The sequence below is a fragment of the Manis javanica genome, chromosome 4, assembly GCF_040802235.1.
Source record: "Manis javanica isolate MJ-LG chromosome 4, MJ_LKY, whole genome shotgun sequence".
NCBI lineage: Eukaryota > Metazoa > Chordata > Mammalia > Pholidota > Manidae > Manis > Manis javanica.
The window spans coordinates 95,799,947-95,826,236 of NC_133159.1; the positions used below are offsets into that span (position 1 = coordinate 95,799,947).

General features: G+C 35.6%; 1 protein-coding gene across 7 annotated transcripts in view; it reads left to right on the forward strand.

The window, feature by feature from the left end:
* Positions 1-10,079, forward strand: part of PHTF1 (putative homeodomain transcription factor 1) — a 50,736-nt gene extending 40,657 nt beyond the window's left edge. For 3 of the 7 annotated variants that reach the window (XM_017652030.3, XM_073234403.1, XM_073234404.1), the window contains 8 exons: positions 2,095-2,223; positions 2,611-2,883; positions 3,530-3,661; positions 4,152-4,238; positions 7,278-7,433; positions 8,384-8,479; positions 8,905-9,030; positions 9,553-10,079. In XM_017652030.3, the coding sequence (XP_017507519.1) occupies positions 2,095-2,223; positions 2,611-2,883; positions 3,530-3,661; positions 4,152-4,238; positions 7,278-7,433; positions 8,384-8,479; positions 8,905-9,030; positions 9,553-9,573 (1,020 nt within the window). In that variant the 3' untranslated portion in view covers positions 9,574-10,079. The remainder of the gene's footprint in view (positions 1-2,094; positions 2,224-2,610; positions 2,884-3,529; positions 3,662-4,151; positions 4,239-7,277; positions 7,434-8,383; positions 8,480-8,904; positions 9,031-9,552) is intronic. The other 4 variants (XM_037005402.2, XM_017652031.3, XM_017652032.3 and 1 more) reach the window with 4 other exon arrangements.
* The last annotated feature ends 16,211 nt before the right edge of the window (positions 10,080-26,290 follow it).

A 26,290-nucleotide genomic window follows, 5' to 3' on the forward strand; every position in this document is an offset into this window, starting at 1 on the left:
TGCTGCTGGAGAGACTGAATGATTAAGAAATGGGTCTCATCATCTTGTCAGATGTGTAATCACAATGAGTATGATTCTTAGCTTTTTGTTATTTAGGCTCAGTATTTCCACAGTGACTTACAAATAGTGGATCATAGATATTGATTTATTTAATTATTGAATTTTATTGATTCCAAGATTTAGGTTATACAGTTTCATGAAAAAAGTCTTGCTTCATTAAATGTATACAATTAAAAAATACTGGAAACCACATACATTTTCTCATTAAAGTTTTAAGCTTCCTTCTCCAATTTTGCTATCAAAGCTTGAATCTAAATATTTAGATTCTGAGGAATCATCTATATTTAGTCTGAGGATTCATCTAAATTATATTAGCACTTAGTAGTTATACATAACATCATGATGAACTTGTCCTCCTTTGCACTTTTGAGATTTACAGTATAATTTTAAGGCATATATAAGAAAATTCAATAAGATTCAACTCACCTTGTCAAACAGAATTCATCATTTCCCAGTTCCTCCACTTAACCTGCTCTTTTGTTCTTTTGTTCTTTTGTTCTTTATATTTCTGAATGCTACCACTAGCCACCCAAGCCAGAAACCCTGGAGTCATTCTTGACCCTACCCTCTCCACCGTGTTTCTAATCAGTCGTCACATTCTTTTGATTCTGCTGTACAATATCTGCATCTGGCCACTTGTGTGCCCCTGCTTGGTGCAGACCCTCATCAGCTCTTGTCTGGATTGCTACAATGGCTTCTCTAGGCTTACTGTCCTTTGTTTCATTTTCCATACTGCAACCAGAATGGTGCTTCTAAAATACAAATCTGATTACATTCTCCTTAAAATCCTATAAATGCTGTTTTTCCCTTCTTGACTATTGGTTTCTGTTCTTTATTTGCTCTGATGCAGTCTATAATTTCTGACCATTCCCTCCCTGCTTCTCACATGGTATATATACTTTAACTCAACGTCTCTAGTTTCTGAAATGTACCCTTTCTCATGTGCTTCTGGGCCTTTACAGAGACTGGTTTATTTGCTTGGAACACACTTTTCTCTAATAATCATTCCTTCAGCTGGGGTATTAGATAAAATGATACTTCCTTAGGAAGACTTTCTTATATAACCCTATATACCTCTGTAGTAACTTGATTTAAGCATGTCTCCTTTGTAATTCTTGATGTCAGTTACCACATCTATCTTGTTCTCCATTATATCCATAGTGCATGTTACATAGTAGGTGCTTAATAAATTTATTTTTTGCTGAATCAGTGAATAAATCAATAAATATTCATTAGCATTATGCTAAACATTATGGTGGAAAGAGAAGAAATACACTATCTGGGCCCTTTTTAGCAACTTCTATTTTAGTTGAGGGAGAAGGTGATTATATGGGAAATAACTACAGGACACTATAAAAGCAGCATTAATTAGATGATAATTTATCTTATTTAGACCGTAAGGGTTTTTAATTTCAGAGAAGGGCAAAACAAGCAAAGCTTATGGCAGTCAGAGGACCATGTCGAGGAATGAGACTTGAGTTAGTACTTGAGGAATAAGACATGACATGGCAGAGGAAAATGGGGACTCGCTCATTATGACCTCGTGTTGAGCTTTCTGTGCTTCTCTATGTCCTGATTATACCAGAGAAAGTTTTAACTCCTTAGCATTCATTAGATAACCTAAGACATATTAGCACCACCTCCCTTACCTATTATCCTACTACCCCCAGTATAGTTGCGTTGATTGAGAAATACTTTCCTCCTTTATAGCCCATGTATGTACCAAGCTTACCTTCACTACCAAATGTTTAGAGAGGGAAACAACCTTTGGAGATCATAGAATCCTACCTCTCATCACCACAGAAGACATTTAGCCTCTCTCCAGGTGAGAAAATGGCCTAAGAAAGAAAAAGTGCCCAGAAGTCAGCGTCACAGAGATGGTAATAGGAGTGATGAGCTTTGTGAAGGAGATAATAGAATGACGAGGCTGAACATGGGTAAATGTAGCCTGGGAACTGGGCAAAGGGGAAAAAAAACCTAATGGAGGAAAGGAAGAAGGAATAGATGGAAACAACTTAATTTTTTTCTTCTCAGAACCATTTATTCTGGCTTCAGAACTCAAGTCCTGCCTCTGATCGAGTTAGTGCAATAATCTGGGAAGGGAGTGAGTGCAAAAAGATGGATATGTCTGTGTTGGAAATAAGTGGCATCATCATGAGCAGGGTAAGATTAATAGATTCTCAGCTGTTTCATAGAACACATTTAGTGATCACAACACTGACACTGTTTTTGAAACACATACATATTTTTAATTTAGTCAGAGTTTTACTTGTTACTTAGAGAGGGAAGAATATTATATATTGTATTTGTTACCATAGTCTTTATGAGCATGATCAATTGTCCAGGTATACTCTACAAATATTCCTTATCTTATTTAAGCCTAATTTTTAATAAGATCTAAAAGTTATAAATCCCTGCATCATTTTTATTTGTACTTTTTAGGTTTAAAACAAATTTAATTTTTAATAATCTAAATAGCATTTGATAAATACTGCTTTGTAACTTCATTTAGCTATGCAATAATAATGGACATTTTAAATTAATTCCCAGGTGAATGCATACCAGCAAGGAGTAGGTTATCAGATGCTGGGAAATGTCGTCACCATTGGATTAGCATTTTTTCCTTTTTTACATCGACTTTTCCGAGAGAAGAGCCTTGACCAGCTAAAGTCCATTCCAGCTGAGGAGATCTTGACTCTCTTTTGTGGGGCACCACCTGTTACACCTATTATTATTTTGTCTCTAATTAATTTTTTTGAAAGATTGTGTCTTACTTGGATATTTTTTTTCATGATGTGTGTGGCAGAGAGAACATATAAACAGGTTGGTAGAAAACTGAATAAGATTTCTTCCCTATGCTTTTGTATATGATACTCCATTAAGTTGTTTTTGTTCTCTCTCCAAAAGTTAATGTGGGCAGTGAAGGCTTTGGGTATTTGTGGGTTTAGCCCTTGTGATTTGATTGTTCATAAATGACATAGTGTAATCTGAAATTTTGCTGAGCCCATCTGTAGAAGTGGTTTAGCAAGTGAGTGAGCCTAGCTGACTGCTTAGCACCTGCACCTCAATGTACCTTTGCTATTTTCATTCATAGCATATGTAGTAATCCTCAAAGCGAAATGTTTGTGAAAAATATCACAGAAGTGATAACTAAATTTATTAAAATTTGATAAGAGGGATTGAGGACTTAGTATGTTGTTGTTATGTCTAAGAGATGTGATTTTGAATGGAAATGCAATTTGAGAGTTAGCCAGAATTCTATATAAACATTTGAGTTTGTGAAGTTGGGGATTCACAAAGTCTCCAAGGAGAAGAAACTGGACAGAGCCTTTTCACTGTCTGTCTTAGTGATCACTGAATAGAATTTCATCCTTTTAACATGCTGGGGATATCATTTACAGATATCTAAATATATACACAGAGACATACGTGCATTTCACTTTGTTTTTTTTTTTTTAACCTCCTCTAGAGATTTTTATTTGCAAAACTCTTCAGCCATATTACTTCTGCCAGGAAAGCTAGGAAGTATGAAATACCTCATTTCAGACTTAAAAAAGTAGAGAACATTAAGATATGGTTATCACTGCGTTCCTTTCTTAAGGTGAGTTTTATTTGACTAACTAGAATATGCAGCAAACATGCTCACTGAAATTTCTGGCAGCAGATTCTCAATAGGCAGTGTAGTTCTGTGTACTGGGAAGATTGTATCAGTGGCTGATAGTCTTGCTGGATATCAAGTTGGAAGTGCTCTATCTGCAAAGCTGGTAGAGAGAGAAATAAGCCAGAGCTTAGAAGGGGGGAAAAAATTAAATTCCTAGGGCAGAGTGGTAAGTTGAATATTGCATCTTTTTCTGACTTTTGAGAAATATTCCAGCTGAAATATGTCAGTGATCAGTTACGCCTTTAACTTGGGACAGTATGGATTTCAGTGCTTATTGAAAATTGTCTAAAATATGGTAAACTCCTATGTTAAAAACTTCTTATAAAAAGCATTTGTTTTCACATTAACATAATAAAATTCAGAATGTTAATGTGTGAGGGCTGTTGCTGTCTCCAGTGCTAGACAGTAACATATGTATCTCACTCCACAGAGACGGGGTCCACAGCGTTCAGTTGATGTGGTTGTATCTTCAGTCTTCTTACTGACACTTTCGATTGCTTTCATTTGTTGTGCCCAGGTAAAATTTCGTATCTTTTAATGAAAAATGGAAATTCCAGCAGGGTTCACTGTAAGACAGGTTCAAATTTTTTTCTGTGTTTAAGTGTATATTTGTGTGTATGTGTGTATATATTTTATTTTTAATATATAATAAATGGAGTTATCACAGCTCTGGAGGCTGGGTAATTGTTAAGATGAGGGTGCCGGCATAGTTATGTTGAAGTATGTGTATTTTTAATGTGTCTAAATTTCTTTTGCTATTTTGAACACTTGTTAATTTTCCTAACTTTGGAATGAGAATAAAGGTAGTTTTGAAGTCCTTTAAGACTCTAAGGTCACTCTAAGTTAATTTTAATTGGTAATTACTAGTTGTCACTCTTAAGGTAGACCTTTCCTTTCTTTCCCACTCATTTATTTATTATACTATGGACTCATGTATTATTTTTATCCAGTGGATTATAATCTATCATATTTGTTTGATGCCTTAAATTGTCCTAGATTTGTTCAGTGGGAGATGCTTGGAGCCCTCTCCTGTGTCCTTTTGACAGATCCCTGTATCTTTTTTTTTTTTTGCACTTCTGTGCTTGCTTCATTACAAGAAGCCTTCATTGCAAGGCTTATTTTATACTTTCCCACTTGGGTTTTACTTAATTTTTAGTGTCAGGACACACTCCAAATGTTTTCAGTCCTTTGAAAAATGTAGAGGCTTGGTTTATTACCAGCAAATGGTCAATTTTATTAAATCTCCCATCAACACTTTGAAAGAATTTGTATTTTGTCATTTTGGGGAGCAAAGCCCTCTATATGAATTAGTCTAGGTTTATTACTTGAATTGTTGACATCTCCTATGTCCTTACTCATTTTTTTGGTCTGCTTCCTCTGTCAGCCAATGATAGCAGTGTGTTCAAGCCTGCTATGATGGTGGGTTTATTTTTGTCAATTTTCTTAATATATTTTGAAGCTGTGTTATTGGATGATACAGATTTAGAATTGTCATCCATCTTGGTGGATTGACTTTCATGCTCCTTAGGGTTATGTTTTTCCTCAGTCTAGGATCACATACTGCATTTAGTTATCAAGTCACTTTAGTCTCTGTTGTGCAATATTGTCAGATTTCTTTTATCTTTCATGAACTTATGAAATATCTCAATTTCTAATACTTCTTAAAATCAACTCCCTTTGATATTATATCAGTTGTCTTATTAATTTTGAATGTTACTATCTTTGTCTTCATATTTGAGTTGTATCTTTTGTAATCAGTATATCCTTTTTTGGTTGCTAGTTTCTTAATCCAGCCTCACAGTCTTAGTATTTTGGAGTATCTGACCCATTTAAACAATATAAACTATGAATACAAATACTGTTTGGTTCCTATTTTATCTACCTTTTAATTTTCCTTTTTCTTTTTTTGTCATCTTTCATTAATCATATATTCTTTAATATTACATTTAATCCTTCATTAACTTGTTATATGTTCTTTTATTATATTATAACATATCTCCTTTATTTATTATAGTCTTAATAAAATTATTAATTTACCACTTCCTCAGTAATGCTAGGACCTTAGAATACTTTATCTCATTTACCCATTCCCTTTTGTGCTATTGGTATCCTTCATTTTTATTTTATGTATAACTCATAATTCATAGTTTTTATTGCTTTTGTAGTCAGTTATTTATTTTTATCTACATATTTACCCTTTCCATTAGTTCCTGCATTTCTATGTTTTTTTCCTTTGGGGTTATTTTCCTCCTGCTTGAAGAATCTACTGGTGATGAATCCTCCGTTTTTGAAAATGTCTTTTATCATTTTCATGTTTAAAGGATATTGTCACTGGGTAAAGATTTCTAGGTTGCTAGTTAATTTCAGCATTTTTAGAATTCTTTTGTCTTCTGATTTCCATATTTTATCTTCAGAAGTCAGCCATTAGTCTTATTGCTGCTCCTCTAAAAGTGCTGTCTTTTTTTTGCTGGCTGGTTTTAAGAATTTTTCTTTGTGTTTGGTTTTATAGCAATGTGGCCATGGTTTGTGTGTTAGTTACCTATTGCTGTTACACAACAAATGTATCATCATCATCCTGCTGATGAGGTCACCTAGGTTACTATTAGTTGCTGCTGTTTTCTCTCCTAGTTATAACTAATTTGCAGGGGTAAACCCCTGACCCAGACTAAGCTAAATTTATTTTCCCTTTTGGAAATTAGAACTAAAAACCTGAGATACCAGTGGTAGCCTTTGGAGAAGAAAGGTCAGTAGGGGTTAGTGGGGCCATTAGGTGCTATGACAAATCAAAGCTGGAACAAGTCAAAGTTAGGAGGGAGCAGTAAACAAGCATCTTTCAAGGCCATGGAATTACCTAAGAGGAGTGGAGAAGTAAATCCAGGACTCTCCCTAGTGGGAGACATGGGGGTTTGCTGCTTGGTGACTTCTTATTTTTCAAAAGGCCTGCATTTGGTTTCTGTAAAGATTCTCTGTATGTTTTCAGAAAATTCCATTTTACCTTGGGCTTGCTTGAGCAAATTTCTTTACTTTTCAATCGATAGAAAATTTTTGAAAAACAAAAATGTTTGCCAGAAAACCTGATACGTAACAGGGCTTCAATAACTGGTAGCTGCTGCAGTTGTTATTCGGATCCTAAAATGGAGCAAAGAACTGATCCTCAGGATTTTCTAATCATATGAGTGGGACGAGCCACATGTTTTAGGGAGTTGTACTAGTCATAAAGCAAATTTAATACTTTGCAAAATGGCTACCATGTAATTGTGAGTGGGCACACCAGTGCTTAAGGAGACTGGAAATGTATTTATCTTATTTTACTTATTCTGTTATGTTTTCCTCTTTTGTTACTTCTAGACCCTTTCTGTCGTTCATGCAAAGGAAAAAATCTAGTAAACTTAGAGAAATGCATAATAACTAATTAAATAACTTATGAGTATTAACTCTAATGCTTTGTGAATTAAATATTGGTAAGTTGTAAATTTTTTAAATTGCTAGAGAAAAGGAGTAATTACAGATTTTAAAACATATGAAAAAGTTTACTTTTTTTGGTTCCTTTGTTTAGGTTCTCCAAGGACATAAAACTTTCCTGAATGATGCTTATAATTGGGAATTTTTGATCTGGGAAACAGCTTTACTACTTTTCTTACTGCGCCTGGCGTCATTGGGGTCTGAAACCAATAAGAAATACAGCAATGTTTCAGTATTACTTACTGAACAGGTATTTATTGGTCCCTGTCAATTTTGTTCAGTGGTTAGGGATGGCATAATGAGGTCTGTGCAGAGGAGTCAGGGTTGAGTCTAGATGCTATCACTTTCTAGCTCGATGACCTTACAGAATTACTTTGTCGCTATGTAAATTTTTTCCTCCTTATAAAATGAGGATAATTTCTTCCCCACTTGCTCCCAGGATAGTAATTAAAACTTAATGGATTGAAATACTTTGTATATTATAAGGGTATTTGTATGGGTAGAACTGGAGTATGCTTCCTATTCTTGATCAAGTAGTACATCTTTAGAATACATACCATTTAAGTCTGTTTAATAAGCATTTTGAATTTCCTCTGTATCAGCCATAGGATATACTCAGTGTGGAAAATACTTGCTCTTTAGTATGTGAATAGATAAAGATGGGGAAATGCTTCTTGTAAATACAGAGTAGTAAAAGTTGTTTTTAAATATCCTTCTTATAAATAAATTTTAAATAAAAACATTTGGTATCAATCAGGTTTTTTTTTCCACCTTAGAATTATAGTGGAGAATTCCAAAAAGCAGCTATTGTCTTCCATCTCATAAATGTTTAATGAGGATGTTAGATTATTTGGGGGACATCAAAATGAATAGGATACAGTTTTTAAACTCTAGGAGTTTACATGTTAACAGTTAACATGTCAATTGTTATAATTAATATTAATTTTTCATTTTGACATTTAAATTGCTTCATCATTACTTTTTTTCTTCACTGAATAACTTCTATTTGCCACATGTGACTGATTAGGTATGGAGGCTAGGGTGCATGACATATGTGCTCTGTTAGAAATAGATGTTGGAATTGCAAAATTTATTTTACTTGAAAACATTACCCTTGAAATGTGCCAGATGTAATGTATCTATCTGTCTATCTGTATCTTTTTTGATGACACTTGCCTTCACCTCTGTTCCTCCCCTTAGATTAATTTATATCTTAAGATGGAAAAAAAGCCAAATAAGAAAGAACAGCTTACTCTAGTAAATAATGTCTTAAAACTGTCTACCAAGTTATTGAAAGTAAGTCATATCCTATGATACTTTTACTACCATTTAAATTAAATCAGTTTTACTTCTTGGAGTAACAGATAGATGCCAGACTTGTAGATTCAGAATGCCAACTTGAGAATCTTAGGTTAATGATGACGTAAGAAAAAATTTCCAATCTTGTTACCCAGGTTCTGTTAATTGCTAATATCTGTCACATTTTTAAAATAAATTTATAAAAATCACAAATGACATATTGCTTGAATCTGCCTTAAAAAACTTAGCTAGAGAAAAGTAGGTGAGAAACCATTACACATTTTTTGAAGGTAGCTATTGAACTTTAAGGAAAGATGGCCATAAGCAGTCATCTTCACCCAAGACTTAGAAAACAGCCCAGAAATCACTGACAGCTATTGAGAAACCATGTATTTCATCTCAATTTTTCCGTGTTTTTATAGGAGCTGGACACACCATTTAGACTCTATGGACTGACAATGAATCCCTTAATCTACAATATCACACGAGTAGTTATCCTTTCTGCTGTCTCAGGTGTTATAAGTGATCTTCTAGGATTTAATATAAGAGTAAGTGTGACTATCACTCTGTAACATCTGCTTTTGTCTTAAAAATTACTATATATAATAATCTTTGCTTTTCACACTGTGTGTGTGTGTGTGTGTGTGTGTGTAAGACTAGAGACTGGCATGGAAATAACTCGAGGTAAAGGAATAAATCTTGGTTACTGGTCAGTTTATATTTTCTCATTTTACACAAGTACAATAGATTATTCTCTTGAGTGGAACAAAAAAGCAAGTTTGACTCTCATGTTACTTTAATAGCATGGGCTGGATAGGGTCATATCTAATTTAGGGAAATGTACAGAGGCCAAATGAATGAAAACCAAAAATCCATGAACTGAAGTATGTCATTTTTGATCCTGGAAAAATTGTCCGTGTTTTTTTCTCTATGGTGACTGTTGCTAGAGTTGATACCTTTCCTTCTTATAAAGGGTTCTTGGTTTCATAGTCATCTAAGTGTACCTGTAGGGTGTACACCCCTCCTATTTGTCTTAAAACTAACTTATTTTGGTGATTTTCTTCTCTTAGCTGTGGAAAATTAAATCATGAGCTGAGTCATGTGTCTGGAGCCTGTCCCCTTGCTGGCATCAGTTCTGACCCATTAAGGAGAGAGATGACTGCAGAAACCATGAGATACCCACCTGCCGGTTCACACACAGAGGTGCCCTCAGCTCGGCCTAACCTAACGAATGGTGTTTTCAGAGGGACAAATCCTTTTCCAACTGGGAATGCATGCTAAAAACTTGTATTTTCATGGTTTTCAAACAATATATGAATAGTCAGGAGACTAAAGACTGTTATGGTAACATAGGGACAGTTTTCTACATTAGGAAATTTATTGTGGGCATTTCAGTGCTGCAAAAGTTATGTTTACTGGAAGTAGTCTTTTGGGTTACTATGGTAGATGCCCGAAGCATGAAGCAAATATCCTTTATTGGAAATATGCAAATTCAGTACTTTTCTATTACAGTCTATGGAATTGGAAATTTCTCTAGTAAAAGGAGGTCAAATTTAAACTATTTTAGGTTGAACCCAAATAAATAACTATTGGAAAATTTCAGTTTCCAGGCTTTTTTTGTTGTTGAAGGGAAAAGCTTTTCCCTTCAGTGTTTCTGTTAAACTATGAAGAAATTTTGTTAGTTTATGATTTTGAAGTTAATCCTAATAAGTGGTGGTGAAAGAGTCATGCATATTTTAGGCCATGTTATTTAGCATGAGAAATGCAAGTATGTGCATATTCATCCATGTCCATCATACAACATGGTTTCCATGTAAATCATCTGAGGTGTTCCCTATTAATAGTTTATCTGTTATGCAACTTAATATATCCAACCTTTAGTACAATTTCAGGACCTCAGTGTATGTACTTAGCCAAGTTATGCCTTTAATGGTGTAGATTCTCTTATCAGCATCCCTCATTACCTACACATGCATATACATATGTTGATGAAAACTGTAGTAGTCTACGTATTATTCTTGCTCATTAAGTTACCTGCTTTGAAGAATCTTTTGAGGCAAATTAAAAGCCTGGTCATTTTCGTGGTAAGCTTTTGTGAATTTTTAAATGGAAATAATTTATAAACTTGGTTACTACATATAAAGTATGTACTTATATAAAATCAGTGTATCAGTTACACATATCCTAATATGCAGGAAAATTTTTGAGGTTTAAATGAAATTCTCAAGAGTCCAGGGATTGAGGTCAGATCATTCTGGGTTCATATCCTTGGCTCTGCCACTTGTTAGCTTCATAATGTAAGGCAAGTTACTCAACCTCTTTGCATCTCAATTTCCTTGCTCATTAAATGGGGATGGTAACCACTAATAGGGTTATTAAAGTTAAAAGAGATTATCATGTAAGGTACTTAGCACAGATAAAGTACTTATCACTTAGTAAATCCACAACAAAAATTTGTTATTACTATTCAAAACCCTTTAAAAATCTTTTAGTCAGATTTTGTGAAGACAGAAGCATAAGGCATAGTTACTAAAGTGGTTAACCAAAAGTTTGCAGCCATTCTTAATGCTGCATGAGAGTTACAATTCTTTTAAAAGGTAAAATCACGTAGTGATTTGTCTTAGAAGGAACTGTTCTGTAAAGACACTTCAGTGTCTCAACAGATGGCTCATAGAAATCATGTTTTTACTATTTTCTCTGAACAATAGCAGCTGTCTCAAATCCATGATTAAGCTCAGTGCAGATTTTAGGTTGAAGAAAGCTAATTGATGCCTTTACCTTTTTCTCCTAGGAAAAAAACATGCTGTTCTATTTTGTTTGCAATTTTTTCATGGTGAATTCTTTAGCTTAAATGCAGTATTTAGAATAGTTCACTCTTGAGCATTGTTTCAGTGATGATTTTGGTGGTGTATAATTGGTTTATTTTTTCAGTTGGATAACATTATATGTAAGTATAGTTGCTAATGTCAGAAACTTGGAAATCATTCTTGATTGCCTCCCCTTCCTCACACCTCACATCCCATCACCAAGTTTCTGAATAATAATCTTCTAGATATTTTTCTAATCAATCCACTCTTTGTCCCCACTTCCACCACCTTAGTCCATGACAACATCCTTTTGTTTTTTGAACAAGTTTCTGCTCTTCTGCTCTTACATATGCGTGGTACCCCTCTCCTCCAAGCCCAGTCTATTCTCAAAAAGCAAATGTGTCTTTTCCAACATGCAAGTCTTATCATGTAGAATCCATTAATGCCTTACTATTATTTTGAAGATAAAAATCCACAATCTTTTCAGCAAGTTGTACAGGTCTACCCTGTTGAGAGATCATTGTGAATCTTTACATATGAAAGATAATTTTGCTGGGTATGAAACTCTAGTTTCTTAAAAATTTTTTTATGATTTAAAAAAATTGTAGTTGATATAACAGTTTCAGGAGTACAAATTTTGATTTGGCAAATATATAGTGCAAAAATGCTCGCTACAGTAAGTGTAGTAGCCATTTGGCACTTTGTTATTACACTATTATTGACCATATTTTCTGTGTTGTACCTTTCATCCCCATGACTAATTTATTTTATAACTGAAAGTTTGTACCTCTTGATCCCCTTCATCTCTTTCGTGCATCTCCTTTGTCAACCACAAGTTTATTCTTTGTATTTATTAATCTGTTTCTGAGTTTCTCTTGTTTATTTGGAGGCCATTGTCTAAGAGTTTACTCTCTATATTTTCTTTTTGGAGTCTTATGGTTTCAAGTCTTACATTTAAGTCTTTAATCTGTTTTGAGTTTATTTTTGTATATGGCACAAGACAGTGATCTAGTATCATTCTTTTGCATATAGCTGTCTAGTTTTCTCGGCACCCACTATCTTTTGCCCACTGTATATTCTTCTTGGTTTGTTGTCCACTAATTGACCATGTAAGCTTGGGTTTATTTCTGGACACTCTATTGTGTTCCATTGATTTATGTATCTCTTTTGGGGCCAGTACCATAATGTTTTGATTATTATAGACTAGTATAGTTTGAAATCAGGGAGCATGATATCTCCAACTTTGTTCTTTTTTCTCAGGATTACATTGGTGATTTGGGGTCTTTTGTGATTCCATACAAATTTTAGGATTATCTGAATTCTATAAAAAATGCCATTGGTATTTTGATAGGGAATGAATTCAATAAAAATGCCATTGGTATTTTGATAGGGATTGAATTCAATCTTTAGATTGCTGTTGGTAGTATGGACATTTTAACTGTATTATTTCTTCCAATCCTTAAGTACAGCATAACTTGCCATTTATTTATGTTGTCTTCAATTTCTTTCACTATTTTATAGTTTTCAGATTACAGGCCTTTCACCTCCTTGGTTAGATTTATTCCTAGGTATTTAATTCTTCTTGATGCAATTGTAAATGGTATTGTTTTCTTAATTTATTTTTCTGCTACTTTGTTTTTAGTCTATAGAAATGCAGAAATTTCTGTATGTAGTCTTTGTGTCCTGCAACTTTCCTGAGTTTGTTTATTAGTTCTGATAGTATTTTGGTGGAGTATGCAGGGTTTTCTATATGTAGTATCAGGTCATCTGCAAATAGTGACAGTTTTACTTCTTCCTTACCAATTTGGATGTTCTTTCTTTTTCTTGTCTGATTTCTGTAACTAGGACTTCCAGTACTATGTTGAATAAGAATGGGAAGAGTAGCATCCCTGTCTTGTTCCTGATCTTAGAGTAAAAGCTTTTAGTTGTTTCTTCACTGAGTATGATGTTAGCTGTGAGTTTGTCATATATTACACTTACTATTGTTGCAGTATGTTCCGTCCATACCCACATTGTGAGAGTTTTTATCATGAATGCATGTTGAGTTTTTTCAAAAGCTTTTTCAGCATCTGTTGGGATGATCATCATATGGTTTTTATTCTTCCTTTTCTTAATGTGGTGTATCACATTGAGTGATTTATGGATATTGAACCATCTTTACATCCCTGGAATAAATCCCCCTTGGTCATGATTGAATGATCTTTTTAATGTATTGTTGCACTTGGTTCGCTAATATTTTGTTGAGGATTTTTGCACCTATGTTCATTAGGGATATTGGTCTGTAATTCTTTTTTTTTTTTTTTGTAGTGTCTTTGTCTGGTTTTGTGTCAATGTGATGCTGGCATTGTAGAATGAATTTGGAAGTTTCCTTCCTTTTCAATTTTTTGGACTAGTTTGAGAATGATAGGTGTTAACTCTTATAATATTTAAATTTGGCAGAATTCTCCTGAAGTGATCTGATCCTAGACTTTTGTTTGTTGGGAGAATTTGATTTAATTATTTAATTTTGTTACTAGTAATTGGTCTTTTCAGATTTTCTCTTTCTTCCTGCTTCAGTCCTGGAAAATTACATTTTTCTAGGAGTTTGTCCATTTCTTTTAGGTTGTCCAACTTTTGTTGGCATGTGATTTTTCATAGTAATTTCATTTTTAAAAATTTTGGTATCATTAATATACAATTACATGAGCAACATTGTGGTTACTAAACTCCCCCTATTATCAAGTCCCCACGACATACCCCGTTACAGTCACTGTCCATCAGTAGTAAGATGCTATAAAGTCACTACTAGTCTTCTCTGCACTGTACTGCCTTCCGCATGCCCCCGCTACATTATGTGTGCTAATTGTAATTCCCCTTACTCCCCTTCTCCCTCCTTTCCCACCCATCCCCCCAGTCCTTTTCCCTTTGGCAACTGTTAGTCCATTCTTGGGTTCTGTGAGAGTAAATTCTTATAACTGTTTGTATTTCTGTAGTGTCAGTTGTAACTTCTCTTTCATTTCTTATTTTATTTTTTTGAGTCCACTCTTTTTTTCTTGGTGAGTCTAGCTACAGTTTATCAATTTTAAAATTTTTTTCGAAGAACCACTTCTTTATTATATCCTTCCTTCTACTAATTTTGGGCTTTGTTATTTTCCAGTTCCTTTAGGTACAGGGTTAGATTGAACTTTTTCTTGTTTTTTTTGAGGGGGACCTGTGTCACTATAAGCTTCCTTCATTGAACTTTTTGCTGCATCCCAAAGATTTTTAAGCATTGTATTTTTATTTCATTTTTCTCTAAGTAGTTAATGATTTTCACTTTGATTTGTTCATTGATTCATTGTTTAGTACCATACTGTTTAGCCTGTTGGGAGTTTTTTGATATATTCAATTTCGAACAAGGGATTTTTGTTTCCTTCAGGTAAATTCCTAGAAGTAGAATGACTGTATTAAATGGTATTTCTATTTTTAGTTTGTGAGGAACCTACATGCTACTTTCTCAACAACAGTGTAGGAGGGTTCCCAATTCTCCACATCCTGGCCAACATTTGTTATTTTGTGTCTTTTGGATAGTGGCCATTCTAACTGGTGTGAGGTAACATCTCATTATGGTTTTAATTTGCATTTCCTTTATGGTTAGCAATGTGGAGCATCTTTTCATGTTCTTGTCCATTTGTATTTCTTCTTTGGAGAAATGTTTGTTCAGGTCCTTCACCCATTTTTTAAAAATCAGGTTGTTTTTTGGGTGTTAAGGTGTATGAATTCTTTATATATTTTGGATGTTAACCTCTGATAAGGTAAGTCCTTTACAAATATATTCTCCCATACTGTAGCTTGCTGTTTTGTTCGATTGATGGTCTCCTTTGCTGTACAGAAGCTTTTTAGTTTGATGTAGATGTAGTCCCACTTGTTCATTTTTTATTTTGATTCTCTTGCCCCAGGATATGTATCCAGGAAAAAATTGTTCATGCTTATGTTGAACAGATTTTTGTCTATGTTTTCCTCTAAGAGTTTTATGGTATCTTTTCTTACATTCAGGTCATTGAGCCATTTTCAGTTTACTTTTGTGTAGACAATAATCCAGCGTCATTTGCTTACATGTAGCTGTCTGGTTTTGCCAACACCAGTTGTTGATGAGACTGTCTTTTCCCCATTGCATACTCATGGCTCCTCTATTATATATTAATTAACCATGTATGTATGGGTTTCTATCTGGGCTCTCTATTCTGATCCATTTATCTATGGATCTGTTCTTGTGCAAGAACCACACAGTTTTGATTACCATAGCTTTGTAATATAGCTTGAGTCAGGGAGTATAATCCCCCCAGCTTTGTTCTTTTTCAGGATTGTTTTGGCTATTTAGGATCTTTTGTGGTTCCATATGAATTTTAGAACTGTTTGTTCAAATTCATTAAAAAATGCTCTTGGTATTTTGATAGAGATTACATTGAATCTGTAAATTGCTTTGGGCTGGATGGCCATTTTGACAATATTCATTCTTCCTATCCATGAGCATGGAATGGATTTCCATTTATTGGTGTCTTCCTTAATTTCTCTCATGAGCATCTTGTAGTTTTCAGGGTATAGGTCTTTGACCTCCTTTGTTAGGTTTATTCCTAGACGTTTTATTCTTTTTTATGCAATTGTAAATGGAATTGTGTTCCTGATTTCTCTTTCTGCTAGTACATCGTTAGTATATAGGAATGCAACAGATTTCTGTGTATTAATTTTGTATCCTGCGACTTCGCTAAATTCAGTTATTCTGGTAGTTTTTTGGTGGGTTATTTAGTGTTTTCTATCTATAATTTCATTTCATCTGCGAGTAGTGAGAGTTTAACCTCTTCCTTACTAATCTGGATGCCTTTTATTTCTTTGAGTTGTCTCATTGCCATGACTAGGACCTCCAGTATATGTTGAATAAAAAGTGGTGAGAGTGGACATCCTTGTCTTGTTCCTAATTTTAGAGAGAGAGTTTTCAGCTTTTCATTAGTATGTATGATGTTTGCTGTGGGTGTGTCATATATGGCCTTTATTATGTTGATGTGTGTGCCCTCTATACCCATTTTGTTGGAAGTTTTTATCGTGAGTGGCTGGTGAATTTTATCAAATGCTTTTTTTGCATCTATTGAGATGATCGCATGGTTTTTATCCTTTTTGTTAGTGTGGTTTAGAGTAGTGATTTATTTACGGATGTTGTACCATCCTTGCATCCCTGGAATAAATCCCACTTGGTCATGATGGATGATCTTTTTGACGTTTTTTGAATTTGTTTTGCTAATGCTTTGTTGAAGATTTTTGCATCTATGTTCATTAGGGATATTGGTCTATAATTTTCTTTCTTTGTGGTGTTTGTGTCATTTTGGTATTGGAGTGATGCCTCATAGATAGTTTGGAAGTATTCTCTCCTCTTCTACTTTTTGGAATACTTTAACAACGATGGATATTAGTAGCTCTTCTTTAAATGTTTGTTAGACTTCAGCTGTGAAGCCATCTGGATGTTGGATTTTGTTTTTTGGGAGTTTTTTGATTACTAGTTCAATTTCAGTGCTGGTAATTGGTCTGTTCAGACTTTTGTTTCTTCCTGGGTTAATCTGGGAAGGTTGTATTTTTCTAGGAAGTTGTCCATTTCTTCTAGGATGTCCAATTTATTAACCTGAACTTTTCATAGTATTGTCTAATAACTCTTTATATTTCTGTGTTTCCATTGTGATTATTCCTTTTTCATTTCTGATTCTGTTTACATATGTACTCTCTCTTTTTTTCTTGAAAAGTCTGGCCCAGCGTTTATTTATTTTAATTTCTCAAAGAACCAGCTCCTGGTTTCATTGATTTTTTTCCTATTCTTTGATCGTTCTTTATTTTATTTATCTCTGTTCTGATCTTTATTATATCCCACCTTCTACTACCTTTGGGCTTCATTTGTTCTTCTTTTTCTAGTTTATTTAACTGTGAGTTTAGACTGTTTATTTGGGATTGTTCTTGTTCCTTGAGGTAGGCCTGCATTGCTCTGTACTTCCCTCTTAGAACAGCCTTTGCAGCATCCCACATATTTTGGGCTGTTGAATTTTTGTTTTTCATTTTCTCCATGTATTGATTGATTTCTGTTATAATTTGTTAACTAATCCATTGATTATTTTGAAGCACGTTGTTTGTCTCCATGTATTTGTGGTTTTTTTTTTTTCCTGGTGTAATTTATTTCTAGTTTTATACCATTATAGCCTGAGAAGCTGCTTGATACAGTTTCAATCTTTCTGAATTTATTGTGGCTCTTTTTGTGGCCTAGTATGTAATCTATTCTGGAAAATGTTCCATGTTCATTTGGCAAAAATGTGTGTCCTGTTGCCTTTGGTGGAAAGTCCATAGATGTCTGTTAAGTCCATCTGATCTAATGTGTTGTTCAGGGCCTCTCTTTCCTTATTCATTTTCTGTCTGGTCGATCTGTTGATGTGAGTGATGTGTTAAAGTCTCTTAAAACGAAGGTGTTGCAATTTGCTTTCCCCTTTAATTCTGTTAGTATTTGTTTTACATATTTAGGTGCTCCCGTGTTGTTGGGTGCAAGGATATTTACAATGGTTATGTCTTTTTGTTGGACTGACCACTTTATCATTATGTAATGTCCTTGTCTCTTGTTACTTTGAAATCTATTTTGTCTGATAAAGTACTGCTACTTGTGCTTTTTTCCTCCCTATTATTTGCATGAAATATATTTTTCCATCTCTATACCTGTGGTCTGTGTATGTCTGGATCTGAAATGAGTCTCTGTAGGCAGCATATAGATGGGTCTTGTTTCTTTATCCATTCTGTCACCCTATATCTTTTGATTGTTGCCTTCAGTCCCTTTACATTTAAGGTAATTATTAGTAGGTATGTACTTACTGCCATTCTTTAAATTAAGGTATTATTGATATACACTCTTATGAAGGTTTCACATGAAAAAACAATGTGGTTACTACATTTACCCATATAATCAAGTCACCACCCATAACCCAATGCAGTCATTGTCCTTCAGGGCAACAAGATGCCACAGATCCACTATGTGTCTTCTCTGTGCTACACTGTTCTCCCTGTGATCCCCCACACCATGTGTATTAAACATAATACCCCTCAGTTCCCTTCTCCCTCCCTCCTCACCCACGCTCTCACACCCCTTCCCTTTGGTAACCACTAGTTTCTTGGAGTCTCTGAGTCTGCTGCTATTTTGTTCCTTCAGTTGCTTCATTGTTATACTCCACAAATGAGGGAAATCATTTGGCATTTGTCTTTCTCTGCCTGGTGTATTTCACTGAGCATAATGTCCTCCAGCTCCATCCATGTTGTTGCAAATGGTAGGATTTGTTTGTTTCTTATGACTGAATAGTATTCCATTGTGTATATGTACCACACCTTCTTTATGCATTCATCGACTGATGGACACTTAGGTTGCTCCGTATCTTTTTATTTTTTTTATTTTGGTACCATTAATCTACAATTACATGAGGAATATTATGTTTATTAGACTTCCCGCATCACCAAGTCCCCACCACATACCCCATTACAGTCACTGTCCATCAGTGTAGTAAGATGCTATAGAATCACTACTTGTCTTCTCTGTGTTGTATAACCCTCCCTGTGCCCCCCCTATACATTATGTGTGCTAATAGTAATGCCCTCTGCCCTTTTTTCCCCCTTATTCCTCCCTTCCCACCCACCCTCCCTAGTCCCTTTCCCTTTGGTAACTGTTAGTCCATTCTTGGGTTCTGTGAGTCTGCTGTGTTTTGTTCCTTCAGTTTTTTTCTTTGTACTTATACTCCACAGATGAGTGAAATCATTTGATACTTGTCTTATTCCACCTGGCTTATTTCACTGAGAATTATACCATCTAGCTCCATCCATGTTATTGTAAATGGTAGGATTTGTTTTTTTATTATGGCTGAATAATATTCCATTGTGTATATGTACCATATCCTCTTTATCCATTCATCTACTGATGGACACTTAGGTTGCTTCCATTTCTTGGCTATTATAAATGGTGCTGCGATAAACATAGGGGTGCATATGTCTTTTGGAAGCTGAGAAGTTGTATTCTTTGGGTAAATTACAAGGAGTAGGACTCCCAGGTCAAATGGTATTTCTCTTTTTAGTTTTGTGAGGAACCTCTATATTACTTTCCACAATGGTTGAACTAGTTTACATTCTCACCAGCAGAGTAGAAGGGTTACCCTTTCTCTGCATCCTTACCAGCATTTGTTGTTCTTAGTCTTTTCAATGCTGGCCATCCCTATTGGGGTGAGGTGATATCTCATTGTGGTTTTAATTTGCATTTTCCTGATGGTTCGTGATGTGGACCATCTTTTCATGTGTCTGTTGGTCATCTGAATTTCTTCTTTGGAGAACTGTCTCCTCATATCCTCTGCTCATTTGTTAATTGGGTTATTTGCTTTTTGAGTGTTGAGGAGTGTAAGTTCTTTATGTATTTTGAATGTTAACCCCTTGTCGGATATGTCACTTAAAATTACATCTCCCTCACTGTAGGATGATGCCTTTTTTATCTGTTGATGGTGTCCTTTGTCATACACTAACTTTTTAGTTTGATGGAGTCCTGTGAGTTCATTTTTGCTTTTGTTTCCTTTGCTTGAGGAGATGCATTCAGAAAGAAGTTGCTCATGCTTATATTCAGGAGATTTTTGTCTATGTTGTCTTCTAAGAGTTTTATGGTTACATGACTTACTTTCAAGTCTTTGATCCATTTTGAGTTTACTTTTGTATATGGGGTTAAACAGTAATCCAGTTTCATTCTCTTGCATGTAGCTGTCCAGTTTTGCCAACACCAGCTGTTGAAGAGGCTGTCATTTCCCTGTTGTATATCCATGGCTCCTTTATCATATATTGACCATCTGTGGTTGGGTTTATATCAGGACTCTCTTGTCTGTTCCATTAGTCTATGGGTCTGTTCTTGTGCCAGTACCAAATTGCCTTGATTACTGTGGCTTTGTAGTAGAGCTTGAAGTTGGGGAGCATTATCTCCCCAGCTTTATTCTTCCTTCTCAGGATTGCTTTGGCTATTTGGGGTCTTTTGTGTTTCTATATGAATTTTAGAATGATTTTCTCTAGTTTGTTGAAGAATGCTGTTGGTATTTTGCTAGGAATTGCATTGAATCTATAGATTCCTTTAGGCAGGATGGCCATTTTGACAATATTCTTCCTATCCATGAGCATGGGATGTGTTTCCATTTATTGGTATCTTCTTTAATTTCTCTCATGAGTGTCTTGTAGTTTTTAGAGTATAGGTCTTTCACTTCATTGGTTAGGTTTATTCCTAGGTATTTTATTCTTTTTGATGCAACTGTGAATGGAATTGTTTTCCTTATTTCTCTCTCTGCTAGTTCATTGTTAGTGTATAGGAATGCCATGGATTTCTGTGTACTAATTTTTGTATCCTGCAACTTTGCTGAATTCAGATATTAGATCTAATTTTGGAGTGGACTCTTTAGGGTTTTTTATGTACAATATCATGTCATCTGTGAACAGGGACAGTTTAACTTCTTCCTTGCCAATCTGGATGCCTTTTATTTCTTTGTGTTGTCTGATTACCATGGCTAGGACCTCCAGAACTATGTTGAATAAAAGTGTCCAGAATTTGCATCCTTGTCTTGTTCCCAATCTTAAAAGAAAAACTTTCAGCTTCTCACTGTTAAGTATAATGTTGGTTGTGGGTTTGTCATATATGGCCTTTATTATGTTGAGGTAGTTGCCCTCTATACCCATTTTGTTGAGAGTTTTTATCATGAATGGATGTTGAATTTTGTCAAGTGCTTTTTCAGCATGTATATAGATGATCATGTGGTTTTTGTCCTTTTTCTTGATGTGATGGGTGATGGATTTTTTAATGTTGTATCATCCTTACAACCGTGGAATAAATCCTACTTAATCATGATGGATGATCATTTTGATGTATTTTTGAACTTGGTTTGCTAATATTTTGTTGAGTGTTTTTGTATCTATGTTTATCAGGGATATTGGCCTGTGATTTTCTTTTTTTGTGGTGTCATTGCCTGTTTTTGGTATTAGAGTGATACTGGCCTGATAGAATGAGTTTGGCAGTATTCCCTCTCCTTCTACTCTTTGGAAAACTTTAAGGAGGATGGGTATTAGGTCTTCACTAAATGTTTGATAAAATTCAGCAGTGAAGCCATCTGGTTCAGGGGTTTTCTTCTTAGGTTGGTTTTTCATTACCTGTTCAATGTTGTTGCTGGTACTTGGTCTGTTCAGATTTTTTGTTTCTTTCTGGGTCAGCCTTAGGAGGTTGTATTTGTCTAGAAAGTTGTCCATTTCTTCTAGGATATCCAGTTTGTTACCATATAATTTTTCATAGTATTCTCTAATAATTCTTTGTATTTCTGTGGTGTTCATTGTGATTTTTTCTTTTTCATTTCTGATTCTGTTCATGTGTGTAGACTCTCTTTTTTTCTTGATCAGTCTGGCTAGGGGTTTATCTATTTTGTTTATTTTCTCAAAGAACCAGCTCTTTCTTTCCTTGATTCTATTGTTTTATTCTTCTCAATTTTATTTATTTCTGCTCTAATCTTTATTATGTCCCTCCTTCTACTGACTTTGGGCCTCTTTTGTTGTTCTTTTTCTAGTTTCATTCATTGTGAGTTTAGACTGCTTGTATGGGATTGTTTTTCTTTACTGAGGTACACCTAGGTTACAGTGTACTTTCCGCTTAGCATGGCCTTCACTGCGTCCCACAGATTTTGTGGTGTTGAGTTATTGTTGTCATTTGTCCCCATATATTGCTTGGTCTCTGTTTTTATTTGGTCATTGATCCATTGGTTATTTAGGAGCATGTTGTAAAGCTACCATGTTTTTGTGGGATTTTTTATTTTCTTTGCAAAATTTATTTCTAGTTTCATACCTTTGTGTTCTGAGAAACTGGTTGGTACAATTTCAATCTTTTTGAATTTACTCAGGCTCTTTTTGTGGCCTAGTATGTGATCTTTTCTTGAAAATATTCCATGTGCACTTGAGAAGAATGTGTATTCTGCTGCTTTAGGGTGTAGAGTTCTGTAGATGTTTGTTAGGTCCATCTGTTCTATTGTGTTTTTCAGTGTCTCTGTGTCCTTACTTATTTTCTGTCTGGTTGATCTGTCCTTCAGAGTGAGTAGATTGTCGAAGTCTCATAGAATGAATGCATCGCATTCTATTTCCCCTTTTAATTCAGTTAGTATTTGTTTCACATATGTAGGTGGTTCTGTGTTGGTAGCATAGATATTTATAATGGTTATATCTTGTTGGATTGACCCCGTTATCATTATGTAATGTCCTTCTTTGTCTCTTGTGACTTTCTTTGTTTTGAAGTCTGTTTTTTTCTGATACAAATACTGCAACTCCTGCCTTTTTCTCCCTATTAGTTGCATGAAATCTCTTTTTCCATCCCTTCACTTGTGTATGTCATTGAGTTTAAAGTGAGTCTCTTGTAGGCAGCATATAGATGGTTCTTGTTTTTTTATCCATTCAGTGACTCTATGACTTTTGATTGGTGCATTCACTCCATTACATATGGGGTAATTAGTGATAGGTAGGTACCTATTGCCATTGCAGGCTTTAGATTCATGGTTACCAAAAGTTCAAGGTTAAGTTCCTTACTACGTAAGAGTCTAACTTAACTCACTGAATATGCTATTACAAACACAATCTAAAGGTTCTTTTCTTTTTCTCCTCCTTTTTCTTCCTACTCCATTCTTTATGTGTTAGGTGTCATATTCTGTACTCTTTGTCTATGCCTTGATTGACTTTGGGGATAGTTATTTTAGTTTTGCATTTGCTTAGTAATTAGCTGTTCTACTTTCTTTACTGTGGTTTTATTACCTCTGGTGACAGCTGTTAAACCTTTGTATACTTCCATCTATAGCAGTCGCTCCAAAATAAACTGTAGAGACAGTTTGTGGGAGGTAAATCCTCTCAGCTTTTGCGTATCTGGAAATTGTTTAAACCCTCCTTCAAATTTAAATGATATTGTTGGAGAACATAATTTTGGTTCGAGGCCCTTCTGCTTCATTGCATTAAATACATCATGCCACTCCCTTCCAGCCTGTAAGGTTTCTGCTGAGAAGTAAGAGCCTGATGTGCTTTCGTTTTTATGTGATCTTATTTCTCTGGCTGCTTTTAGTAGTCCTTATCCTTGATGTTTGCCATTTTATTTACTATATGTCTTGGTGTTGTCTTCCTTGGTTTCCTTGTGTTGGGAGATCTGTGCACCTCCATGGCCTGAGAGACTATCTCCCTCCCCAGGTTGGGGACGTTTTCAGCAATTACTTTCTCAAAGACACTTTCTATCCCTTTTTCTCTCTCTTCTAATTCTGGTCCCCCTATAATGCAAATATTGTTCCATTTGGATTGTTCACACAGTTCTCTCAATATTCTTTCTTTCTTGGAGATCCTTTTTTCTCCCTGTGCCTCAGCTTCTTTGGGTTCCTCTTCTCTAGTGTCTATTTCATTTATCATCTCGTCCACCATATGTAATCTGCTTTTAATACCTTCCATTGTGCTGCTCAACGATTGGATCTCTGACTGGACTTCATTCCTGAATTCTTGAATATCTTTCCGTACCTCCTTGAGTATATTAATGATTTTTATTTTGAACTCCCTTTTAGGAAGATTGATGAGGTCAATGTCATCTTTCTCAGGAGTTGTATTAATTTTACTTTGAACCAGGTTCTTTTGGCATTTCATGTTTGTATATGGTGCCCTCTAGTGTCCAGAAGCTCTACTCTCTGGAGCCGCTCAGCCCCTGAAGCAATATTGGGTGTTGCAGGGGAGTGGTATTGGTGCCTGCGGGGGAGGAAAGAGCTGTTTCCTTCTTCCCGGCTGCTATGCCTGTCTCCACTGCCTGAACCAGTGGGCCGAGCACACAGGTATAAACCTCTATGCTTTGCGTTTATAGCTGCTGTAGGCGGGGCTTCTGTCTGTCTGGCCTAATGCCAGGGTAGGTTTTGCAGGTTTGTGAGCCAGGTGGGGCAGACCGGGAGAAAGGTGCCGTAGGCTGCTTATCACTTTGGGGGTCCTTCGAGCTGTGTAGCCAGCCAGGGAGCTGGAACACCTGACAGTCGTGAAAGCTCCCAAGCTGCTGGGCAGAGTGCACCCCGACAATTTTGTCTACATGTCCTTTTTCCTGAGTAGTAAGCTCTGTGCAATCCGTGCCCCTTTTGTAGCCCTGTTGCTAAGCTCTTCCTTGTTAGGAAGTCTCTCAGACTGCCTGCCTATCTTTTGTCCCAGAGCAGCTGAATATGGATCCCTGCTTTCCACAAGTGGCTGGAATCTCTGTCTCTCAAGGAATTTTGCCTATCTTAGCTTTCCAATCCCCTAATCATGAGAGTATCATGAAAGCACCATGAAATGTAGGTTTGTGTTCCCAGAGCAGATCTGTGGAGTTAGGTATTCAGCAGTCCCAGGCCTTCCACTCCCTCCCTGCTCTGTTTCTCTTCCTTCCGCCAGTGAGCTGGGGTGGGAAAGGGCTTGAGTCCCACCGGGCCACAGCTGTGGTATGTTACCCTGAGGTCTGCTCTTTTCTCCAGGTGTATGAGTCTGGCGCAGTCCTCTTTCCTGTTGCTCTTTCAGGATTAGTTGTATTAATTATATTTCCGTATTATATGCAGTTTTAGGAGAAAACCTGTTTCACCTCTCACATGGCCATCTGTAATCCTATCTCCTGACAATATCCCTTATTGCCATTGTATTAATTGTGTTGTGGTTGTTTTTATAGCTCCTCTCTGTTCCTCTCTTCCTGTCTTATACTCTTCTCTTGTTATTTGATGTTTTTTTAGTGTTACAATTAGATTTCTCTTTTTAAGTTTTCTGTGTCTATTGTTTGCTTTAATTTTGTAGTTAACAAAGTTTCAAAAATAGCTTCCTTCTATATAACAATCTATATTAAGTTGCTGTTTGCTCTATTTCAAACACAATCTAAAGGTACTTTTTTTCTTTTTCTGCCTCCACACTTTATGTATTAGATGTTATAATCTGCCCTTTTTGTTTCTCTCAAGTGAGTTTGTGTACAGTTGATTTTGTTTCTTTTGTACTTGCTTGATAATTAGTTGGTCTGCTACCTTTACTGTGGGTTTATTTTCACTGGTGAAAGCTATCTAGCCCTAGAACTTTCCATCTACAGCAGTCCCTTTAACATGTCTTGCAGGGCTGGTTTAGTCGTGAATTCATTCAACTCTAGTTTATCTGGAAATTGTTTAATAACTGCTTCAAATTAAAATGATTTTCTTGCCATAAGAAGATTCTTCGTTGAGTGTCCTTCTGTTGTGGTACATTAAATATTCCATGCCCCTCCCCCCCGGCCTGTAAAGTTTCTACTGAGTGGTCTGCTAATAGCCTGATGGGATTTCCCTTTTAAGTAATCTTTTTTTTCTCTCTCTGACTGCTTTCAATACTCTCTCCTCATCCTTAATATTTGCCATTTTAAATATAATATGTCTTGTTGTTGTCTTCCTGGAGTTCCTTCTGTTAGGGGCTGTCTGAACTTCCACGACCTGAGTGTCTATTTCCTTCTCCAGAGTGGGGAAGTTTTCAACAATTATTTCCGCAGAGACTTTCTTTCCCTTTGTGTCTCTCTTTTCCTTCTGGTACCCCTATTATGCAAAAATTACTTCATTTGAATCGTTCACACAGCTCTCTTACCATTCTTTCATTTCTACAGATCCTTTTTTCTCTGTTCCTCAGCTTTGTTGTTTCCCTGTTCTCTAATTTCCATTTCATTGAGTGTCCCCTCTATTGCATAAATCTACTCTTTAATCCCTTCATTGTATTTTTCATTTCAGTTACTTTATTCTTCACCTGAGTGGCTCTTTCTCAGCTTTTCTGTCTTTGTTGAAGTCATTTCTGAGATCTTGAATATTTTTCTGTAAGTCAATGAGCATGTTTATGACTTTTCTTTGAAATCTTTATCAAGAAGATTGGTGATTTTTAGCCCTCTTTCTGGTATCTTGTAGTTTGGAACATATTCCTCTGCCACTGAGAGGTACAGAGCGCCTGGTGCTCC